At 36.3% G+C, this 20,658-nt stretch overlaps 1 protein-coding gene across 2 annotated transcripts; it reads left to right on the top strand.

Annotated features, from left to right (window-relative positions):
* Window positions 1-20,379, top strand: ing5b (inhibitor of growth family, member 5b). Of its 2 annotated transcripts, XM_089131188.1 has the most exons (9): window positions 1-144; window positions 2,356-2,539; window positions 18,823-18,894; window positions 18,996-19,162; window positions 19,242-19,353; window positions 19,471-19,564; window positions 19,663-19,798; window positions 19,999-20,060; window positions 20,175-20,379. In XM_089131188.1, exons 2-9 carry the CDS (start codon window positions 2,458-2,460, stop codon window positions 20,212-20,214), a joined length of 765 nt encoding a protein of 254 aa, XP_088987314.1. In that variant the 5' UTR covers window positions 1-144; window positions 2,356-2,457; the 3' UTR covers window positions 20,215-20,379. The 2 variants fall into 2 exon arrangements, with proteins under 2 accessions (XP_088987314.1, XP_039510507.1); XM_039654573.2 differs by lacking the exons at window positions 1-144; window positions 2,356-2,539 and adding an exon at window positions 18,443-18,598.
* The last annotated feature ends 279 nt before the right edge of the window (window positions 20,380-20,658 follow it).

The following is a 20,658-nucleotide window of genomic DNA, read 5'->3' as shown; positions in this document are numbered from 1 at the left end:
CTCAGAGCACAGTAATACACAGCAGAGTCTGACACTGTAGCAGAGGAGATCTCCAGATACACATGGATTTGTTCCTTTTTTTCAACTTCAACAGTGAATCTTGGATCTACAGCAGACACCTGAGCTTCTTTTGCATTTCCAAAGGTGAGTACAAGAAATTCAGGTTTTGATCTTCCATACTGACGATACCAGTGGAGATCATCTGACCCTCCAGAGGCAGAAAAACTACAGGATAATGTAACACTTGAGCCCTCCTGAGCAAAAACATCGGTTTTGTTTGGTTTGATGACATTTCCAAATACAGCAGCTGGAAGAGAAAATATACATTTGTAAGTTTTTAGTGAGATGTTTTAAAGAATATTTATTTTTAACAAACAAAACAAAATTATATGCATCTAACAAAATAACATGCCTACCAACTGATGAACAGAACAGAATAACTGAAAGAAGATCCATTGTTCAAGTGTTCACTGTGAGAAGAGTCAGACTGAATCGTTTCATCCACAGTCTCTTTCAGACACGATGAGATCATGTCAGATCTGTGAACTTCGAGTCCCTCCTCTCTGAGCAACATCATTTCTATATTTCACTCATGGGGAGCAGAAGAAAGAGCCAATCACACTAATCAGTTTTTTTCTTTATGCTATTACAGTTTTTCTCAGTTGCTTATTTCTTAAATCATCCTTATGATTTGCAAACCAGTAAGTGCATTTCTAAAAACAAATTTTACAAACAGCACCACACAATATATTCCATGCAAAAACCTCTATAACTTGCTCAAAACCCTTTGCTTATCTCTCAAAAGTAAGTGTTTGTTAATGAACACATCAGTGCCATCAGAATGACAAGTCCTTGTGTCATTGTTCACAAACAAGTTAGTCGAAATGCTTAGTCATGTTGTTAATCGAAGTATATTTTCACAGTATTCTTGTCGTGTCCTGTGTCCTGCTCCCTGCCTTGCCTGGTTTTCTCTTCCCTGCTAGTGTTTGGATTCAGGGTTTTCCTCCACGGGGTAGTTTTTGTTTTATTTTTTTTATAACAAATTAAAAGCCCATTGTTCTGCATCTTGAGTCCTCACCTCATCTGTCACCCCATATCCTCATAGCCATGGATTATAGAGACTAATACACAACTTATTTGTGTTTTCAGTCTGTCTAATTTCCTCTTATTTATTGTGAACATGAAAATATTAACTGATGGAAATATGAAGAATATTGTAATTATAGAATTATTAAGCTAGCTATTTTTGTAGCTAGCTTAATAATGGATCTTCAGAAATCGAGACTCATCAGACCCATTTTTTCAGTCTTCAACTGTCCATTTTTGGTGAGCTCTTGCAAATTGTAGCCTCTTTTTCCTATTTGGAGATGAGTGGTACCCGGTGGGGTCTTTTGCTCTTGTAGCCCATCCGCCTTAAGGTTGTGCGTGTTGTGGCTTCACAAATGCTTTGCTGCATACCTCGGTTGTAACGAGTGGTTATTTCAGTCAAAGTTGCTCTTCTATGAGCTTGAATCAGTCGGCACATTCTCCTCTAGCATCAACAAGGAATTTTTGTCCACAGGACAGCCGCATACTGGATGTTTTCCCTTTTCACATTAGTCTTTGTAAACCCTAGAAATGGTTGTGCGAAAAAATCCCAGTAACAGAGCAGATTGTGAAGCTGCAACGCATTCTCATCCTAGGGCATCATCTAACTGACATTTTTGACCATGCGTCTAAATCCGACGCACATGGCAACCTTTAGCGTGAGTTAGATGACGCGGGTAGGTTAAGGTCTGGGGTATAGGGTTAGACCACTAGGAGGCGCCTCTCTTATTAATGCTAAAGGGTGCCACGTGCGTCGGATGTTGACGCATGGGATGAGAACGGGCTGAAAATACTCAGACCGGCCCGTCTGGCACCAACAACCATGCCACACTCAAAATTGCTTAAATCACCTTTCTTTACCATTCTGAGGACAACCTAAATGCATTGAAACAACTGCCATGTGATTGGTTTATAAGATAATTGCATTAATGAGAAACTGAACAGGTGTTCCTACTCATTTAGGTGAGCTGTAGCCTATGTCAAAGGTAATATTGACTAACTACTGTCCTCTTATGGTTAATTGTGGGTTTTGCTTAGCTGAAACACTTCCATTTTATTGAGTTTAATGTATAAAGATATTTGTTTTCTGAAATACAAGATATTCTAAAGAGACTGGCGAACTAAAATAATATATTGGTATTCAATCTAATATATATTTCATACTGCCACAAGTGTGGCTTTTATATTTGGATTGTTTTGCATTAGATTAATTACATATTTGAATACAAGCTTCATTTTCACTATATCTGTGTTTCTCTCATGTAACAGGTTTTTGTATAGAGCTGATGTGTTTCCTGTCATTGTGGGCACCAGAGCACAGTAATACACAGCAGAGTCTGATACTGTAGCAGAGGAGATCTCCAGATACACATGGATTTGTTCCTTTTTTTCAATTTCAACAGTGAATCTTGGATCTACAGCAGACACCTGAGCTTCTTTTGCATTTCCAAAGGTGAGTACAAGAAATTCAGGTTTTGATCTTCCATACTGACGATACCAGTGGAGATAATCTGAACCTCCAGAGGCAGTAAAACTACAGGATAATGTAACACTTGAGCCCTCCTGAGCAAAAACATCGGTTTTGTTTGGTTTGATGACATTTCCAAATACAGCAGCTGGAAGAGAAAATATACATTTGTAAGTTTTTAGTGACGTTTTACCCAAACAAAAAACAAATACACTTTGCAAATTAACACACACACAAACAACAAAAGTAACATACCAGCTGAAGCACAGAACAAAATAACTGACAGAAGATTCATTGTTCAAGTGTTCACTGTGAGAAGAGTCAGACTGAATTGTTTCATCCACAGTCTCTTTCAGACACGATGAGATCATGTCAGATCTGTGAACTTTGAGTCCCTCCTCTCTGAGCAACATCACCAAAACATACCTAAATGTGCCACTGAATTTTAAGAAGACAAGATAGATCTAGTCACATGAACTAATGTTACAATTAGATTGGACTGAACAAGGCTAAATTGGTGGGGCTTATATACAGTAAATGGTTACAAAGCTGTTGTAATGAAATTTATCTACCTATCCGTGTTAAGCATAAAAATAGATAAGATCTGTGTTCAACAAAGAGTTGTGACTCTTACACGTTTTGTCTATCATAATCTTTACAAGTTAATCCAAAATGTATACATAAAGTTTAAAAAACCACAGACACAATAAAGTTTAAAAAACCACAAGCAGGTTATAACTGGTGTGTTTTATGTCAGATCAAAACATTGGCATAAATGGACATTGACCCCTGTCTGGACTGTTTTGTGAGTACGGATTTCCCCATTAAAACTTACTGTATTATTGTATCTCAGCCCATTCTCACCCCCAAGGCGTCACTTAACTGACGCCTTGGGAAGCATTTGGACATGCTTCAATATCTGACGCTTTAGGCGCCCTTTAGCGTCAGTTAGATGACGCCATAGGATCGCGTGTACCCTACCCCCACCCCACACCTAAACCTAACCGCATCCTCTAATGCAACGCATTCTCACCCCAAGGCGTCACCTTTGACCATGCTTCAATAATTGACGTTTTAGGCGCCCTTTAGCGTCACTTACATGACGCGATCCTACGGCGTCATCTAACTGACGCTAAAGGAAAGCGTCAGTTAGAGTACGCGGTTAGGTTTAGGTGTGGGGTGGGGGTAGGGTACACGCGATCCTAGGGCGTCATCTAACTGACGCTAAAGGGCGCCTAAAGCGTCAGATATTGAAGCATGTCCAAATTCTTCCCAAGGCGTCAGTTAAGTGACGCCTTGGGGGTGAGAATGGGCTGTCTAATGGCGCTTTTCCACTGCATAGTACGGTACGGTTCGGCGCAGTACGCTTCGACTCGGAGCGGAACAGTTCGGTTCGCTTTGCGTTTCCACTGCAGTAGTACCCCTTCAAAGTGTGTGGGACTGATCGTTATTTGCGCGCGCCTCTACTGCCATGACATCATCTTAAAAGCGCCACATTTTCAAACCCACAACACAGAAAGAATGGAGACTATCGAGGGGATGGTGTTCCTGATTCTCGGTATGTGGTTGTTTTTAACTGCTAGACGGAAAAATGTGTTTAAAATGAGGCTGATGGCAGCAAAACAAAAATACTGCTAAAAAAGTGTCTCGTGTCTCGTGTCGCAAATCCAATGACGCTAGTAGTGACGCTAGTAGTGACGATTCTGTCTGACCAATCAGTGATCTGCAGTGTTTCACGTCACATTTTAGTACCGGTACGGTACGCTTGGAACCTCAACAGACCAGGTACCATTTAAAGCGTCCTGAAGCGAACCGTACTGTACCGTACCATGCAGTGGAAAAGCACCACAAGTGAGCCGTACCGAACCGAACCGTACCGTACTATGCAGTGGAAAAGCGCCTTAACTGACGCTTTCCTTCAGCGTCAGTTAGATGACGCCGTAGGATCGCGTCATGTAAGTAACGCTAAAGGGTGCCTAAAACGTCAAATATTGAAGCATGGTCAAAGGTGACGCCTTGGGGTGAGAATGCGTTGTGTATCTTTTGTGTTTCCTGAGTGTGGATCGTGACACAAGCAGCTTTTCCACAAGTTGAGAGAGTTAAAGGATGTTTCATTGAACAAAGTTCGGGAGGAGCACGTTCAAATAATCAATCCAATTAACTTAACCAACTAACAGTTTTTCACCATAGCAATTTTACAGTCTTTTACAGTTAAAATCACAATAATTTTTTACAGAGTAATAAAGTTTATTGTAGTTCACTGTTACTTAGTTTCATCATGATTTTATTACAGTTTTTAAATGTCAAAAAATACTTTTTAAAGAGTCACATTCAAATGTTTATGCCTCAGTGTTTTTGGATGTGGTTTGACTTGAGTTTTGTCACAGTGGGCCTCAGAGCACAGTAATACACAGCAGAGTCAGACACACTCACATCCTTGATCATCAGAGGAACTGAGTTTGATGAAAGTTCAGAGTGAAATCTCTCCTGAAACTCAGTGCCATTTTCTCCAATTCCAAACTTGTCCCTTCTCAGGATGTATTTAGGAATGTCATTTGCTCTCTGGACGTACCAGAAGAGGTATGGCTGTGTTGAAGTTGTCGTAAATGTGCAGTTTAATGTCACTGATTTTCCTTCAACTTCAGTGACACGTTTGACTGGCTGGTCGACTTTCTCTTCTGATCTGCACTCTGTAAGGTTTTAAGAATATTTTTTTTTTATGTTTATCATGGAATCCATATCAACAAACAATCTATACAAAAATGATCTAAATGCTTAAAAATGAGTTGAAATGCATACCAAGACTGAATAGTGCAAATAGAAATATAATCCTCATCCACCTCATGATCTGTTTTAAATTGACACTGACAATCTGTTGACAGTTTTGCTTTCATAAATATCAAAAAGACTCTGAGGAGGAGCTTGTGAAAACCTAAAAGAGACTTCTTTTAGTGTAATACTGAGAGATATTGCCCTCTTTTGGTTTCTTACAAGTGTTACACAATTGAAATAAAGTCACATGATGTGAAACATGCCCAGCTATTCAAATAACCTGTATTATAATTAAAATCAGTGTTTTACTGTTTCTTGAAATTGTTCCTTTTTGAAAAACTTTGTTTAAAATTGTTTTGTTGTTTTGTGTAAAATTAATTTGAGTATTTGTACATCTTTACATAGACTTTGTATCACTGGAATCTGACTTTTAGAGCACAAGAATAGAGAGCTGAATCTTTTGACTTTCTTTATAGTAAGTCTTGTGGACGTTTGAGATGTAGTCAAAAATAAACATTTGTTATTGGTATCGATCAGATAGCACAGTATCACTAAAAAGGAACAAAATACCAGTATCAGCATTTTATTGTTATTTTTATGGTGCACGTTTTATTTTTTGTTTTTTGTTTTTTTGTATTGGGTTTTTTTAAGGTTTAATGCAGTCACTGCTGACTCGAATATGAATCAATGAAAGGTTTTAAAAGTACACAATTTCTACAGCAATTTAATTTAGCATTTACAGTCATGTTATTTTTAGAGGCTTTAATAAAGGTAATAATATAATATATAATAAGTTCGTTCTTTGCATTCTTGGTTTTGAGAAACACACAAAGATTTGGTGGAATCCAGCTTGTCCCGTATGATCTGCGTGCCAAAACCTTGGTGCACGAGCAGATTCGTTACCTGCATTCAGTATTTACTTCAGTCTTGTTATTAGCAATCCGCCATGCTTCAAGCACAACTGGCTTTTAAAGGGAATGGGAGATGAGACTCTGGTTGGTATTTCACGTTATCCCCAAAACACAGCCATTTCTCATTAAGAGAATAGGGACAACCCTTAGACCCACATGCAATCTCCTGTAGTCAGGTGGTCAATGGATTACAGATTAATTTCAGGATCATCCAATTTTTAAAGGCATTATTTAATTACAGTCATTCAGTCTTATCAAAACTTATCAGTGGGAAATATAAGCTGCATAGTGTAGCTATTATAAAAAAAAAATGTATGTTGTTCTGTATTCCACACTTTGGATAGTTATTAAGCCCAGACTAAATCTGCAGACTTTTTTTCATATTTTCTTTATTGAATTTTGGGGTTACAGTTGTTGGTAGTGGAAAACATCAATTAAACTCATTGATATTATGGGGGAAAAGAATGCAAAGACAGGTGATGTGAGTTTTATGCAGTTTATACCCTTTTATGGCTGATTATTGTATCTGTTGTAATGTGTCTCCCTAAGTTTTTGCATGAGTGTTGAGTGTGTTTGAGTCACAGTGGGCCTCAGAGCACAGTAATACACAGCAGAGTCAGACACACTCACATCCTGGATTGTCAGAGGAACTGATCTTGATGTGGAGTCCAATGTTGCTGAAAATCTCTTCTTAAAATCAGGCTCAGTAGTTCCACCAAATGTATATTTATTTAGAATAAATATTGGTGATCTGTTTGGTAGCTGTTTGTACCAGAAGAGGTATGGATTATTAGAAGTGGTAGTATAATTACACTTTAAGATTACTTGATCTCCTTCACTTGCAGTCCTTTCTCCATAAGACTGTTCAACCTTGTCCTGTCCCGAGGACTCTAGAAAAAAATGGTAAAAGTCATTAACATTAGTTATTTGCAAAGTAAGCAAACATTTAATAACCTAAATGAAAGTAGGCAGAAACAGAGTAAAAGTGCTTACCATCAAAATGTGCTATGAAACACAGGGAAATCAAAGCCCAGCAAAACATACTTGGTCTCTGAGGTAGAAGAAATCAAATGAACTCAACACAAGTCAACAGTGCTCTTAAAAAAACTGTCTCACTGAGCTCTACTTAAATGTATCATGTCAGTGTCACATATGTCAGTCTACTCATACACAAAGAGAGCAATGCTGACCTCTTGTGGATAAAGTTTAAAATAATTTAAAATGTGTTCAACCATGAATGATTTTCAGAATTATCTTAAAGTATTTTTGAACACATGGTCGATCCCCTCCACTAATACTATATCGTAAAGCCGTTTACTCACTGTTTTTCACTTTTTTCTTTTTAGTAAATGTTATCTGAAGAAGGAGTGCTTGACTGTATTGGCCACATTGTACATGCAAATTAGTAAAACTAACCCACTTTTCTACTTACAATAATCATGCATTTGTATTCCATGTGGCTCCTTTGACTGCAAGATGTTTTTATAAATAAGAGGACTCTAATTCAAGATTTAGGGGTCCATTTCTCCCGAACTGTGGAAGTGTTAGTTTACTCAGAGCTGCTTTGAAACAATGTGTATTGTATAAAGCTAAGCCTAATATAAAAAACGTGACTTGACTTTTTTGTACAAGCAGGTTTTTGTACAGTGTTCTAGTGTTTCCTGTGACTGTGGGCTCCAGAGCACAGTAATACACAGCAGAGTCTGACACTTCAGCAGAGGAGATCATGAGATCCACACGGTTTTGATTTTCTTTTCTGATCTTAGTAGTGAATCTTTGATCTACATCAGATGTCTTCACATCTTTTACACCGTCTAAGATGAGCACAAGGAATTCAGGAGCTGATCCGAGATACTGACGGTACCAGTAAATAGTATATGCAGAGGAATAACTGCAGGATAATGTAACACTTGAACCTTCGGCTGCAAACTCCTGTGTTTTGTCTGGTGTAATAGTATCTCCATTACTGGAACCTGCAAAGAAAAGTGAAATAGTCTCAGGGGGTGCAAATATCACTGCCGGTAAAATGTGAGCATTCCAGAAGTTCATTCACTTATAGTGCACTATTAGCATTTATATATAGTGTTTATATAATTTAGTGTATTTTATATATTAAGGCCACAAATAAGACCAATAACTATACACACTGTGTGATAATTAATTTAAGGACAGCCTTAAAGTGGTGGTACTTACATACTAAAGCAGAGAACAGAAGAACTGAATGGAGTATCATTGTTTGTGTGCTTACAGTCTCAGCTTGAATGATCTTATGACGGTTCACTAAAATACTCTCAGATACGTTAAGCTCCTCCTTCCTCTCCTCCTGGAGAAAAGAAAGCACATCTAAAAATCAGTTTATCACTGTCACACTGTTGCTTTACATAATGTCACAAAGACAGAGTAGCATCTTCCATGTAATGAATGTGTAATGTACTGTAGATCCAACACTGAATCAGGTTTTTGTATGGTGTGTCGAGTGTTTCCTGTGACTGTGGGCACCACAGCACAGTAATACACAGCAGAGTCTGACACTTCAGCAGAGGAGATCTCTAGATCCACACGTTTGATCTCTTTTGTAGCTTTTGAATAGAGACGAAGATCAGGCTCAGATTTGCTTGAATATTCAGTGACAAGAAGTAAAAACTGGTTTTGCTCTGAGATACTGGTGGCGATACCACTGGAGAGAGTTAACAGTGACACCAGTTGTACTGTAGTTACAGGAGAGAGTCACGCTTCTGCCCCCAACAACATGTTTTTCTGAAGTAAACGGCTGTATTGTATCAGCCAAAGAAGTTTCTGTGAAAAAGAAAAGGGCATAAATTAATCAAGCAAAAAAATATTAGCCTTAAACTTTTAGAATCTATACATTCACAGAACTTTTTTTGTTTTTATTTTGACTGACATAAAGCTGAAATGATTTCTTACCAATGTAAAGTTGGATTATTATCCAAGTAAAATGAAACATGTTGTCCTCAGAGAGACGATTAGTGATGCCAAAATTGTTGTTTAATTCCCCCTATCAGCATCTCTGTCAGTGTGAATCGGCTCCACCCACTGCTGGAGTGTTTTACACATGAGCAAGACACCTTTGTGGAAAAGGGTAATAATGTGACCTATGAATGTCATAATTCCGTATAACAAAAATATCCATAGTACTTTTTGCATTATGAGCAGCAGCACTTTATAGCCATTAAGTGGTGTATCATTCTGGATATATAGTTACTGAAATCACATTGATGCATTCAAAGAAGAGTAGAACATTTCATTGTTAATTATTTGTTTATTTGTTTGTTTGTTTTATGTAAAGGAAATCCACAGCTGTAATATGCATATTGAGGGAAACGTACAGTATCATGTTAAAAACTGCATGAATCAGAGCTCTTAGTTCCTCAGGATGTGTGTGTGTTTCAGTCACAGTGGGCTTCAGACTACAGTAATACACAGAAGAGTCAGACACACACACATCCTGGATTGTCAGAGAAACTGCTTGAGGATTTGTGGAGATCTGCATGAAATTTTTCCTTAAATTCTTTTTCACTGCTGCTTGATTCAGTTGAGAGTTGAGTTGAGGTCCATTTGAGATGTCAACTGGGAATTCATTGGATTTATGTTGATACCAATAAAGATAAGGACATCGGTCACTGGTACGTGCAGTGAAGTGTAACCACATCATGTCCAGCTGTTTGAACTCTTGTTGGCTGATTAACAGAATAAGTGAATGTGTTTTTCATGAAATAAATCACACACAGTAAACAAAACCTTAACAAAATAAAATTTATACGCGCAAACCGGGTGCCGGTGCGGTGTAGCCTACATGCTCGGGCAGATTCGGATTGAAGTTTACCAAATTTTACATTTGAAGTTTTTACATTTGAAAAAAAATATTTGTTCTTTGTGAAAAAAAGTTTGCACAGTTGACTCATTTAGGAGGAGCTTGCATACATAATAGGGTACAATTCTGCCACAGGGTGGTCATGTTCTGCAATTACATTTTAAAAGGTCATCATTTAAAAGGTCTAAAGGTCATCATGACACATCTCTAATAATAAGTTCAGTGAGTATAGGATGTATTTTTTTAAAAATACATACAATGTTGTTATTAGATCGACCATTTTTTTTACCTAACTTCTCAATATTTTTTAAATAATACATTGGAGTTTGTTGTTGATGTTGTTGAAGAAGTATATCTGTCTGCTGAAACCATATACGTGTTGGTATAAAGTATACTTCTTTAAAGCAGGTTGCACATGGATTTCAATTCCATATTAACATCTGCATCATTACTGGTTTATGGTTTTTACTGTTTTGAATCCGGAGGGAATAGATCAAAATAAATGGCGTTGGTAAATATTGATTGGATTATTGGATATCATCAATGTAACTGTCTGTGAGGTCTGTTACCAAATTAGCTTAGTTTATTTGTATTACTGTAACAACCCTTTCACTGGCTAGTGCTTTCTCGTATCTATTTATGAAGTGACGTAGTTATAATGCATTCTTGTTTTGCATTAGATGTTTAGAATTAGATGCATTACTGTCTGCTACTTTTCTGACATATACCACCACTGTCTGCACTGCTGTATGCTATTTTAAGTGTTTTGTGATGCACTGCCCCTTTTCTGAAACTTCAGTTTATGAGGATAGAGTCGTATTGTTGAGGAAGTTTTTGTACAGTGTAGATTGAGTTTCCTGTGACTGTGGGCGTCAGTGCGCAGTAATACAGTGCAGAGTCTGACACTTCAGCAGAGGAGATCTCCAGGCTCACAAGATTGTTGTTTTTATCGACTTTAGGTAAAAGACGAGGAGGAAGAGGGTCACTTGTTGTTCCATGTGGATAAATGAATGCAAGGAACTCTGGTTTGGATCCCAGATACTGACGATACCAGTGCAGGTTTTGTACAGTTCCATCATATTTACAGGACAGAGTGACTTTTTCTCCTTCAGATTTAAACACCTTGTTTTCCTGCGGCTTTATCGACTGTGCAAACGTCTCTCCTGCAAGAAAACCATTACACTTTTTTTTTTTTAAACCAAACTTACCCAAAGAAAGAATCATGCAGATTAGTCAGTTAAAAAAAGTTTAAAGCAATATTAAAACTCCAAACATTGTACAAAACAAGAAAGTATGTGATTAAAGGTCTAGTCCTTCAGTAAATCAGGTCTAGAATCAGTAAATTTCTCTTACTTTTTATCATCAATAGCAGCAGCAGAACATAAAGGATCGTCATGTTTGCACTGTAGGAAGAAAGAGAGTTTAGTTTGCTTTGCTCTATATCAGATCGCACAGGCTCCACCCATCTATCAATGTAAAAGAATGAGAACATTAGTTAATGAACACTGAAGTGTGAATCCATAATATACAATAACCATAATATAATACTGTACTGTAGAAGACATACAAAAAATCAAAAAACATCTAATCATAAAGATTCTCTTCTGCAAAATGGATTTTTATGTAGCCCTACTGCTGGTTATTGCATAAAGCCCTGTTTTTTGGTTTCACCTATACAATACATTATAGACCTCACTTATTACAGTTAAATTATTAAATGTTTATCCAAACTCATATTTTAACTCTTTAAAAAAGTATGAACACATGTTTAAATGACAATGTTAAGTGTATATCGCCCTCTTCTGGTCTGTCATAGCTTTCCGCACATGCATAGATCTTCACAAAATAGATTTTAGCAATAACCAGATTCTTGGTGTTTCATATTATTTTAATGGTAGGAGTAATATGAAATCAATTGAAACCAACATTAAGGAAAGACTGATACAAATGTAAATATAACTAATGTAAAATTATATAATGAACTGAATGTAAACTATATTAATGGATAAAAGGTTTCCGAAATCGTATAGGCTAAGCAATTTATTCTAATATAAATTGAAATTGCATGATGTAATTTATGCCGTTGTGTTGCACTGTGAGGGTTTTTGTATGAGTGTTGAGTGTGTTTGAGTCACAGTGGGCTGCAGAGCACAGTAATACACAGCAGAGTCAGACACACTCACATCCTGGATTGTCAGAGGAACTGATGTTTTGCTGAGATTTGCTTGAAATCGCTCCTTAAATTCATCTTCATTCTGTCCGGTTGTAGAGAATTTATTTAGAATGAACTTGGGGATTTCATCTACTTTCTGCTGGTACCAGAAGAGAGTCGGGTTTGTGTAACCAGTCTGATATGTACAGTTGATTGTTACATCATCACCTTCAACAGCAGGTTGAATCTTTGTATACTGATCAACTTTGTCTTGAGAATTACATCCTGAAATAAAATTAAGACAATATGTGGAAAAGATTCACTCGTTTGATGCAAGGAATGCACACAGACACATAAGGAGAATTATTATAAGCTAGAAAATAATCATTATTTGATAGTTCTACTTACCCCAGATATATAAAAATATGATCACAATGGCACTTCCCCAGAGTGCCATTATACACAATTGAAATGACCAACTATAGCCTGTATGCAGAGATGTTATGATCCTCTTTCTGCATCTGTTAAAGCAGCAATAAATTCAAGTCATTTGTTCTGACTGCTGGGAGGAGCCTGTGCTACAGTATTAGCCAACGATGACTGTATGTAATATGTACTATCACTTACTGTACTAGAACGCTTGATTCTGATTGACAAGTCAGCATCAGTCTAATATTTCCTAAGATGGGCTATCATCCAACACTATTTCAGTCTGCTTATCTGAAACCGGCACTTAATAAGCTCTAATTCATTTAACAGTAGTTACATGCCGAGAACTGCAGCCATTACAAATAAATTCTTCATCCAGATTAACATAGATTATAACAGTCTAATAAATATCCCAGTGCACAAATGTTTGCAGGCGTAACACACATACAGTGTGAGCTTTAATATTGCACCAACATCATTATGCCAAACTGTGGACAACTTCTGAAATGACATTGATTTTGTAGATTAAAAAAACAAAAGTGATGGCAGCTTATGTTCGACATTTAAAGTTTTTACCTTAGGCTATTTAACTTTTGAACTGTGGAAAAATTATATTAAATTAATTAATTAAATTAATATTAATTATATTAATATGTATATAATATATATATATATATTCTTTAAATATGGTCACATATGAATGTAGCAAACGCATGTGGTTTTGCATTTGCTGCGGAGAAGTTTGAATTATATATTCAAGCAAGACAATGTCCGGTTAGTTTTTCAGTGTGAGACATTTAAAAGTCATGAATAACCAATAATAGCATTATAAGCAAATGTTTACTAAATATTTTGTCAAAGTAATATTCTTAGTCATAATGATAAAGATTGAAATGTAGTAGTAATTAAAGAAGTATAAGATGTGCACTGAAAGGAAACTTATGAAATGTGATTTCCTGAACATTTCGTTTCTTTGAAGTTGTATAACAGGTATAATACCAACTCACAGGTGTGACCACATATTTTATTACATTAGATTGTGGTTTTGATTGTGGTTTTCACTAGATTTGTTCAAAGTGAAAAGAGCTTCAGGTTTTTGTACGGCATGTTTCATGTTTTGTATCACTGGGCTTCAACTCTCAGAGCACAATAATAGAGAGCTGAATCTGACAGACGTACATCAGTAATAGTGAGTTCAGTGGACGTGCGTGATGTAGCCGACTGAAACCGATCATCAGTGGTGTGTGCATAACTATTTGATCGTGCACCTTTGCGTAATAAATACTGCGGTTCTCTGTTTGGATACTGTCTGTACCAGTAAAGATAAACATATTCACTATTTGTATTATATGAGCAGCTCAGCTTGACAGTGTCTGTTTCTTTGGAGGTCTCTGTATTTTTATCTGGCTCAATGTCGTCTCCAGTCACCAATCCTGTCAACAATAAAATGTGATTTTTTTATTTGTGAAAGCAAGGTTGACAAAATATTACTAAGAACACATTTCACATAACGTTTTTCAAAAGATAATTAAAAGAATATAAATGTAGCCTTTGGAGTTTGAGAATTAAAAACAAAGTAATTGATGTACAGCATTTTATTAATCATTTAATAAATAGCGTACCTGTTCCCACAAAGAGAATAAGTATGAGGCATCTGTCCATGTTGAATCAGATCAGTTCAGTTCTCTGTTGAGGCTCTCAGTTCTCTGAGCTGTAAGTCACTGAAGAACACACAGAAACACACACAGGAACTTCCTCCTCCCTGAACTTCCTGCTGCTGTTTGTGATTGTCATTTAACTATAACTACACAATTTTTACTTTATTTATTAGAGATTTTTTTTTGTATAGAAAAATATTTGCTTGCAGATTTACAACAAATGCAAGCAAGTTATTTAACTTGTCTTGTTGGAGCTCAGCTGTCGTGTGTGAAAGTGGTGATGATTATGATGATGATGATGATGATAGAGTGTATTTTAGTTTTTACAAAACGTATTTTAAGAATCTACTCAATAAGTGCCACAATAAAGTCATAAAGTCCATCTATTGGCCAGTGGTATACCCTGTATTCTGCACACTGACCTTTTATAATAGCTTATAAGTCTATAATTTGTAGTAACTGTTTGTCGCCCTCTTCTGCATTGCAAGAGTTATTACAAGGTTACAAAAATCATCAACCATCAGAAAGTGTAACTCAAGACCATGATAGTTTTTGTATGAGTGTTGAGTGTGTTTGAGTCACAGTGGGCTGCAGAGCACAGTAATACACAGCAGAGTCAGACACACTCACATCCTGGATTGTCAGAGGAAATGATCTTGAAGATGTGTCGATATGTGCATTAAATCTTTCTTTGAACTCTTTGTCTTCGTCTCCAGTTTTACCAACTCTGTTCAGCATATATTTAGGACCTCCGTTGACTTTTTGCTGGTACCAAAAGAGTGTCGGCGAAAACTGGGTTTGATATGTACAGTTGATTATCACAGCTCCACTTTCATAAGCAGTTTGAACTCTTATATTCTGCTCTACATTGTCCTGCGATTCTATTCCTGTAAAACCAAATCATGAACAACATCAGAAAAGAAATATTAACATTCAGAATTACTTAGAAGAAAATTAAAAACAATTAATCCCAAAACACTTACCCCAGACATATATGATAACAATGATAATTTTTTGAATCCAGTGTGTCATCTTTTTGATCTGATTTTAATTACCGGTAAGTCTCATCTAAATCTAGATCTTATTCTCACCCCGATCTATGTGAAAAAATGACTGTAAATACTGTAATGAGCAAGAGCACTTGATCTACATAGTGTCTGCTTGAGGAGATTTCTTTGACTCCTCCCTCTTATTTTGCTGATAGTTTATTGGGTACATACGGTATTTGTTATAATGAGTTAAAATGAACTTTAGTCATAATTTGGTGTCAGTTTGTCTCTTACTGTCAGACAGTAAGCTTTAAAAACAAAATTATGAAACATATTTATGTTTCCAGTGAAAATAATATCACAATCTATTGTGCTATTGTTTATGTTGTAGCAATACAATGTATCTTGTGATCAAAATATATTGATTGCAAGTTCATATGTTCATTCATATCACATCATCGCTTTATACACTGTCTATTGCTTGTTCTCAATGGATTGAATAAGGTTTTTGTACAGTGTTCTTGTGTTTCCTGTGACTGTGGGCCTCAGAGCACAGTAATACACAGCAGAGTCTGACACTTCAGCAGAGGAGATCTCCAGATCCACATGGATTTGTTCCCCTTTTGTGACTTTAACAGAGAGTCTTGAATCTACATCAGACACCTCAGCACCTTTTGCAGCACTGTGGGTTGATACAAGAAATTCAGGATTTGATCTTCCATTCTGACGGTACCAGAAGAGATACTCTGTAACCCCAGTTGAGGAATAACTACAGGACAATTTTACATTTCGTCCCTCGTCAGCACCAACATATGTTTGGTCTGATTTGATGGTATTTCCAAAGACAGGAGCTGAAACAGAAGAGGAACATGTTGCTTTATAGAAAGATTTATTTGTAAACAGTCAATCAATCAATTAAAGAAACACATACCAGCTGAAGCACAGAACAGAATAACTGACAGAAGATCCATTGTGCAAGTGTTCACTGCGAGAAGAGTCAGACTGAATCGTTTCATCCACAGTCTCTTTCAGACATGATGAGATCATGTCAGATCTGTGAACTCTGAGTCCCTCCTCTCTGAGCAACATCATGTCCATATTTCAGATTTGGGGACCAGAAGAAAGAGCCAATCACACTAATTTGAATGTTTTCTCTGTGCTATAAATTCATCTACTATATATGATTCCATAATATACAATTACAAGGTCTGTGGTCAGTAAGTTTTTAAAATGTTTTTGTAAGAAGCCTCTTATAGCCATCCAGTCTTCTGTCACACAATGCTTCAGAAATGATTCTAAAAAGCTGCTTCGCTGCTCAAGAAGAATTATTATTATTATCAAAGTTGAAAACAGTTGTTTAGTATTTCTGAAACTGTGGTGCATTTTTTTTTTTGAGAATCCTTTGATGAATAGAAAATTCAAAAGAACAAAATTTATTTAAAATAGATTTTTTCCTTACTGAAGTAAAAATGTAAAAAAAAAAAATCTGTTCTAAAACCATTGCTTATCTAAATTTATTGATGATGATGTTATAACTAAGAATATCATCAGCATAGACTTTATTTGACTGTTGCACAGACTAAACCATCCATAAGCATGTTTCTGCTCTTGTGTTTTTGTGCATGGTTTGACTTCAGTTTTCTCACAGTGGGCTTCAGAGCACAGTAATACACAGCAGAGTCAGACACACTCACATCCTTGATTGTCAGAGGAACTGTAAATGCAGATGTGTTGAGATCTGCATTAAATCTCCACTTGAACTCTTCATCATTGTTGCTCGATCCAGAAAGTCTCATCAGCATGTATTTTGGGGATTCATTTGTCTTCTGTTGGTACCAGAAGAGATTCGGATACTGAGTGCTGGTTGCTTTGTAAGTGCAGTCAAGAGTGGCTGTTCCATCTTCAAAAGCTGTCGTAACTTGCTTGGACTGTATAACATTGTCCTGTGCTGTGCATCCTGTACAATCAAACATAAATTATTGTCCACAAAAACATAACTTTATGATTTTGAAAAAAATCAAGAATACAAATGCATACCTAGGATAAATGCTGCCAGAGAAAGTAAATTATTGTAGCACAGTGCCATAATTGCAGTGTTAAGTATATGCAAAATAATAGATATTCACTAGACCTAAACACCTATGGTAGGTCTTGTTACTGTTTCCATCACTTCCATCAATGCTATACAAAAAACCTGGGAGGAGTCATTAACATGTAGACTTTCATTATTGCCTCACAGGCAACCTATTGGTTTACACTGTAGTTTCTTGTACATTATTCTCATATTATTTATTTTAACAACAACAAAATTACCATTGGGCTTGCTTCATATACAATTTAAAGCACATTCTTTGATTTAAAGGTAGGCCTAATTGAATCCCATTGAATGCCATTAATAATGGTGTAATGTCTGGTCCAATAGGCTAAAAAAATCTTTTCTTTTCTAAAATTGTCTTTTTTTTTTTTAGCCCAAAAGTATTACTCTATTTAAAATATATGTCTATGGTGTTGCAGCCCAACATAGTGTTTTTGAATGAGGGTTGAATGTGATTTTGTCACAGTGTGCCTCTGAGCAACAATGCTGAGGATGACTTCGGGCCTCTGTTATATCACTTTAACTCCATTAGACAGCCGTGCCATTTGTCCATTTGCTGTATTCATGCTGAGAAAATACGGAACAAACTCAGTAGTTAAACTATCTGTTGTAGGGTATTTCACTTAACGAGGCTTTTCTGTAGGCCTTTTTTTAAAATGAGGCGCAACTTCTCACTTCACTTGATTGCTTAGACGACACTGCCACCTTGTGGTGAGTTGAACATAGTAATATCATCGCGTTGTCTTGTCCCTCATTTTTTAAGAATAATATAAAATTAATAGGGTAGCAGTTAATATTAAGAAACCAACGATATGGTATACAATATACACTTAAAATTTGTTTAATACACACCACCAAAATCCACTGACTAGGCAATTTCATTTATTTCTTCCCAGACAGAGAAGCAGCGACCAAACCTAAACAAATCTCCACTGCAGTAGAGGGCGATCTAGATCAAGTTGTTACATGATGTAGTACATGTTACTTTGCAATATATGAGCTACAAACCACATGGACAGTCTTATCTGTAAACGTAATAGCAGTTTGGTTGATCAATTTCATATAAGAATCTAATAGTCTGCACAGAGACTTCAGGAAAGGAAATCAGCGCGCGCTAAATAAACCATCGTAACTTACACGGCTTCAGTACAAAGACCATACCAACAAAAATGGCGAAAGGAATGTACTTAGAACACTATTTAGACAGTAAGTTTCTTAAATGGTAATCTTCTGAACTTGTTGCCACATTTTAATTATAGTAACGTTAATCTGTCAATGTAAACAACTCAAACTCTTGCAGCTCTTCTGAGTTAATTGTGTTTCTACAAAACAAATGTATCAGTCTTATGTGATAAACTGCTGAAGTATATTTGACAGTGTGACTGCATAATGTTGTGCATCTAATAATTTTATATAATCATTTATTCTAGGTATCGAGGGACTTCCCTGCGAGTTGCAAAGAAACTTTTCATTAATGGGGGATTTGGATAAAAGAACTGAAGGTAATGTTTGGACCACTCATCACAAATACTCAGGTCATTAAGTTACTGTGAAATACCTTTTTAATGTTCTCTAATCAATTACATTCTTACTGTTTTCACAGAGAAAAAAGCAGAGATAAGTGAACTAGCTTCTGAGTATATTGGAAATGTTAGAAATATGCCATCCGAGGAGCGTGTCCAGCATTTAAAGAAGATTGAAAATGCTTACAGCAAATGCAAAGAGTACAGCGATGACAAAGTTCAGCTTGCGATGCAGATATATGAAATGGTGAGATGGAGTCTTCTGTTTTATATATGCTTGTCCTACTTCAAGTATCAAGCAAAAACAAGTCTGCTTGTGTTTCCAGGTGGATAAACACATTCGGCGGTTGGATGCAGATCTTGCACGCTTCGAGAATGATCTGCAGGAAAAACTGGACTCAGGTAGCCCGGATAGCTCTGATGAAAAGCAATCTCGAAGTAAGTCTTATTGTTCAGAATATATGGATGTTTATGTTCATATGTACAATTAATGCCTATTTAATACATTTTGCTGTAATTTAGGGTAAGACTAAACAGACTAATTTGTTGTTTCAGAGGATAAGAATATAAAAGACAAGAGGGTATCTAATGGAAGAGACAAGAAAGGATCGGATCAAGATTCACCCAAGCAGAAAAAACTGAAAACTGGGTAATAGTGATTTTATATGGATGCATTGTACTGATGCAAAAGTAAAATATTATAAGGCTTTGTATTCAACTCTTTCTTTGTGTCTTTTCTCTCTCTAGTTCCAACATAAGTGAATCTCTGCTTGCCATGCATCCATCAGATGTCCTGGATATGCCAGTAGACCCCAATGAACCCACATATTGTTTGTGTAGTCAAGTATCATATGGAGAAATGATTGGATGTGACAATTCTGATGTGAGTAATAATGTGTGTGTGTGTGTGTGTGTAATAATGATTATATATATATATAATCTCACACGCATGAATGGTCTTAAATGTGCATCATGATATCCGGTGGGGATAATGGATAGACACTGTTGTAAATAACATAAGTCCTCTTATTATTGTTGTTAACGTAAAAATAATTTTCTAAAGGGTTTCTTCTCTTTTAACAGTGTCCAATAGAATGGTTTCACTTTGCTTGTGTCGGCCTAACAACCAAACCAAAGGGAAAGTGGTGAGCTAATTTCCCTTATTTTGTACTACTTTTTATTTGCACATTCCACATACTGAATGACATCTCTGTGTAGTTAATATTGCAGTTGTCAAATATTTTGTTCTCCAATTCCAGGTACTGTCCCAGATGTACCCAAGATATGAGAAAAAAATAGCATATTGCAGTGTATCCTGAATTAAATATTCAGTCCCTTTCTTGATTAATGTCCTAATCAGTGGAAATCAATTGACTTTTTGTATCAGTGCCTTTCTCTTTGCTATGTAGATGACCATGAATGTTACAACAGAGAAGAATAAAATGAATTTTCCAGTTGCTGCCAGCAGAGGGTTTGGATCTCTTTTTCATAGCTTTAAAAATAAAGTTTATTTATGATGATGCTCACCATTGTTACTTCTTATGTCCTGTCTAAGCTATTTAATCTTGTATTGTACTATCTATAAAAAAGTTAAAGTTTAAAATAACGCCTTAACTTAAATTAAAGCCTTAAATGAAAATTAAATTTTGCCAGCCTGACGTTGGCAAATTCGATTAGTGTAGGGAAATGTAGTTTTAGAGGTAGCCACCTAATCGCAGTGCAATGAGATCTAAACTACATTTA

This window comes from Pimephales promelas, chromosome 5 (assembly GCF_988280905.1).
Source record: "Pimephales promelas chromosome 5, fPimPro1.hap1.1, whole genome shotgun sequence".
NCBI classification, from domain to species: domain Eukaryota; kingdom Metazoa; phylum Chordata; class Actinopteri; order Cypriniformes; family Leuciscidae; genus Pimephales; species Pimephales promelas.
The sequence above is the reverse complement of the archived record's forward strand: the minus strand, read 5'-3'. Positions and strand labels throughout refer to the sequence as shown.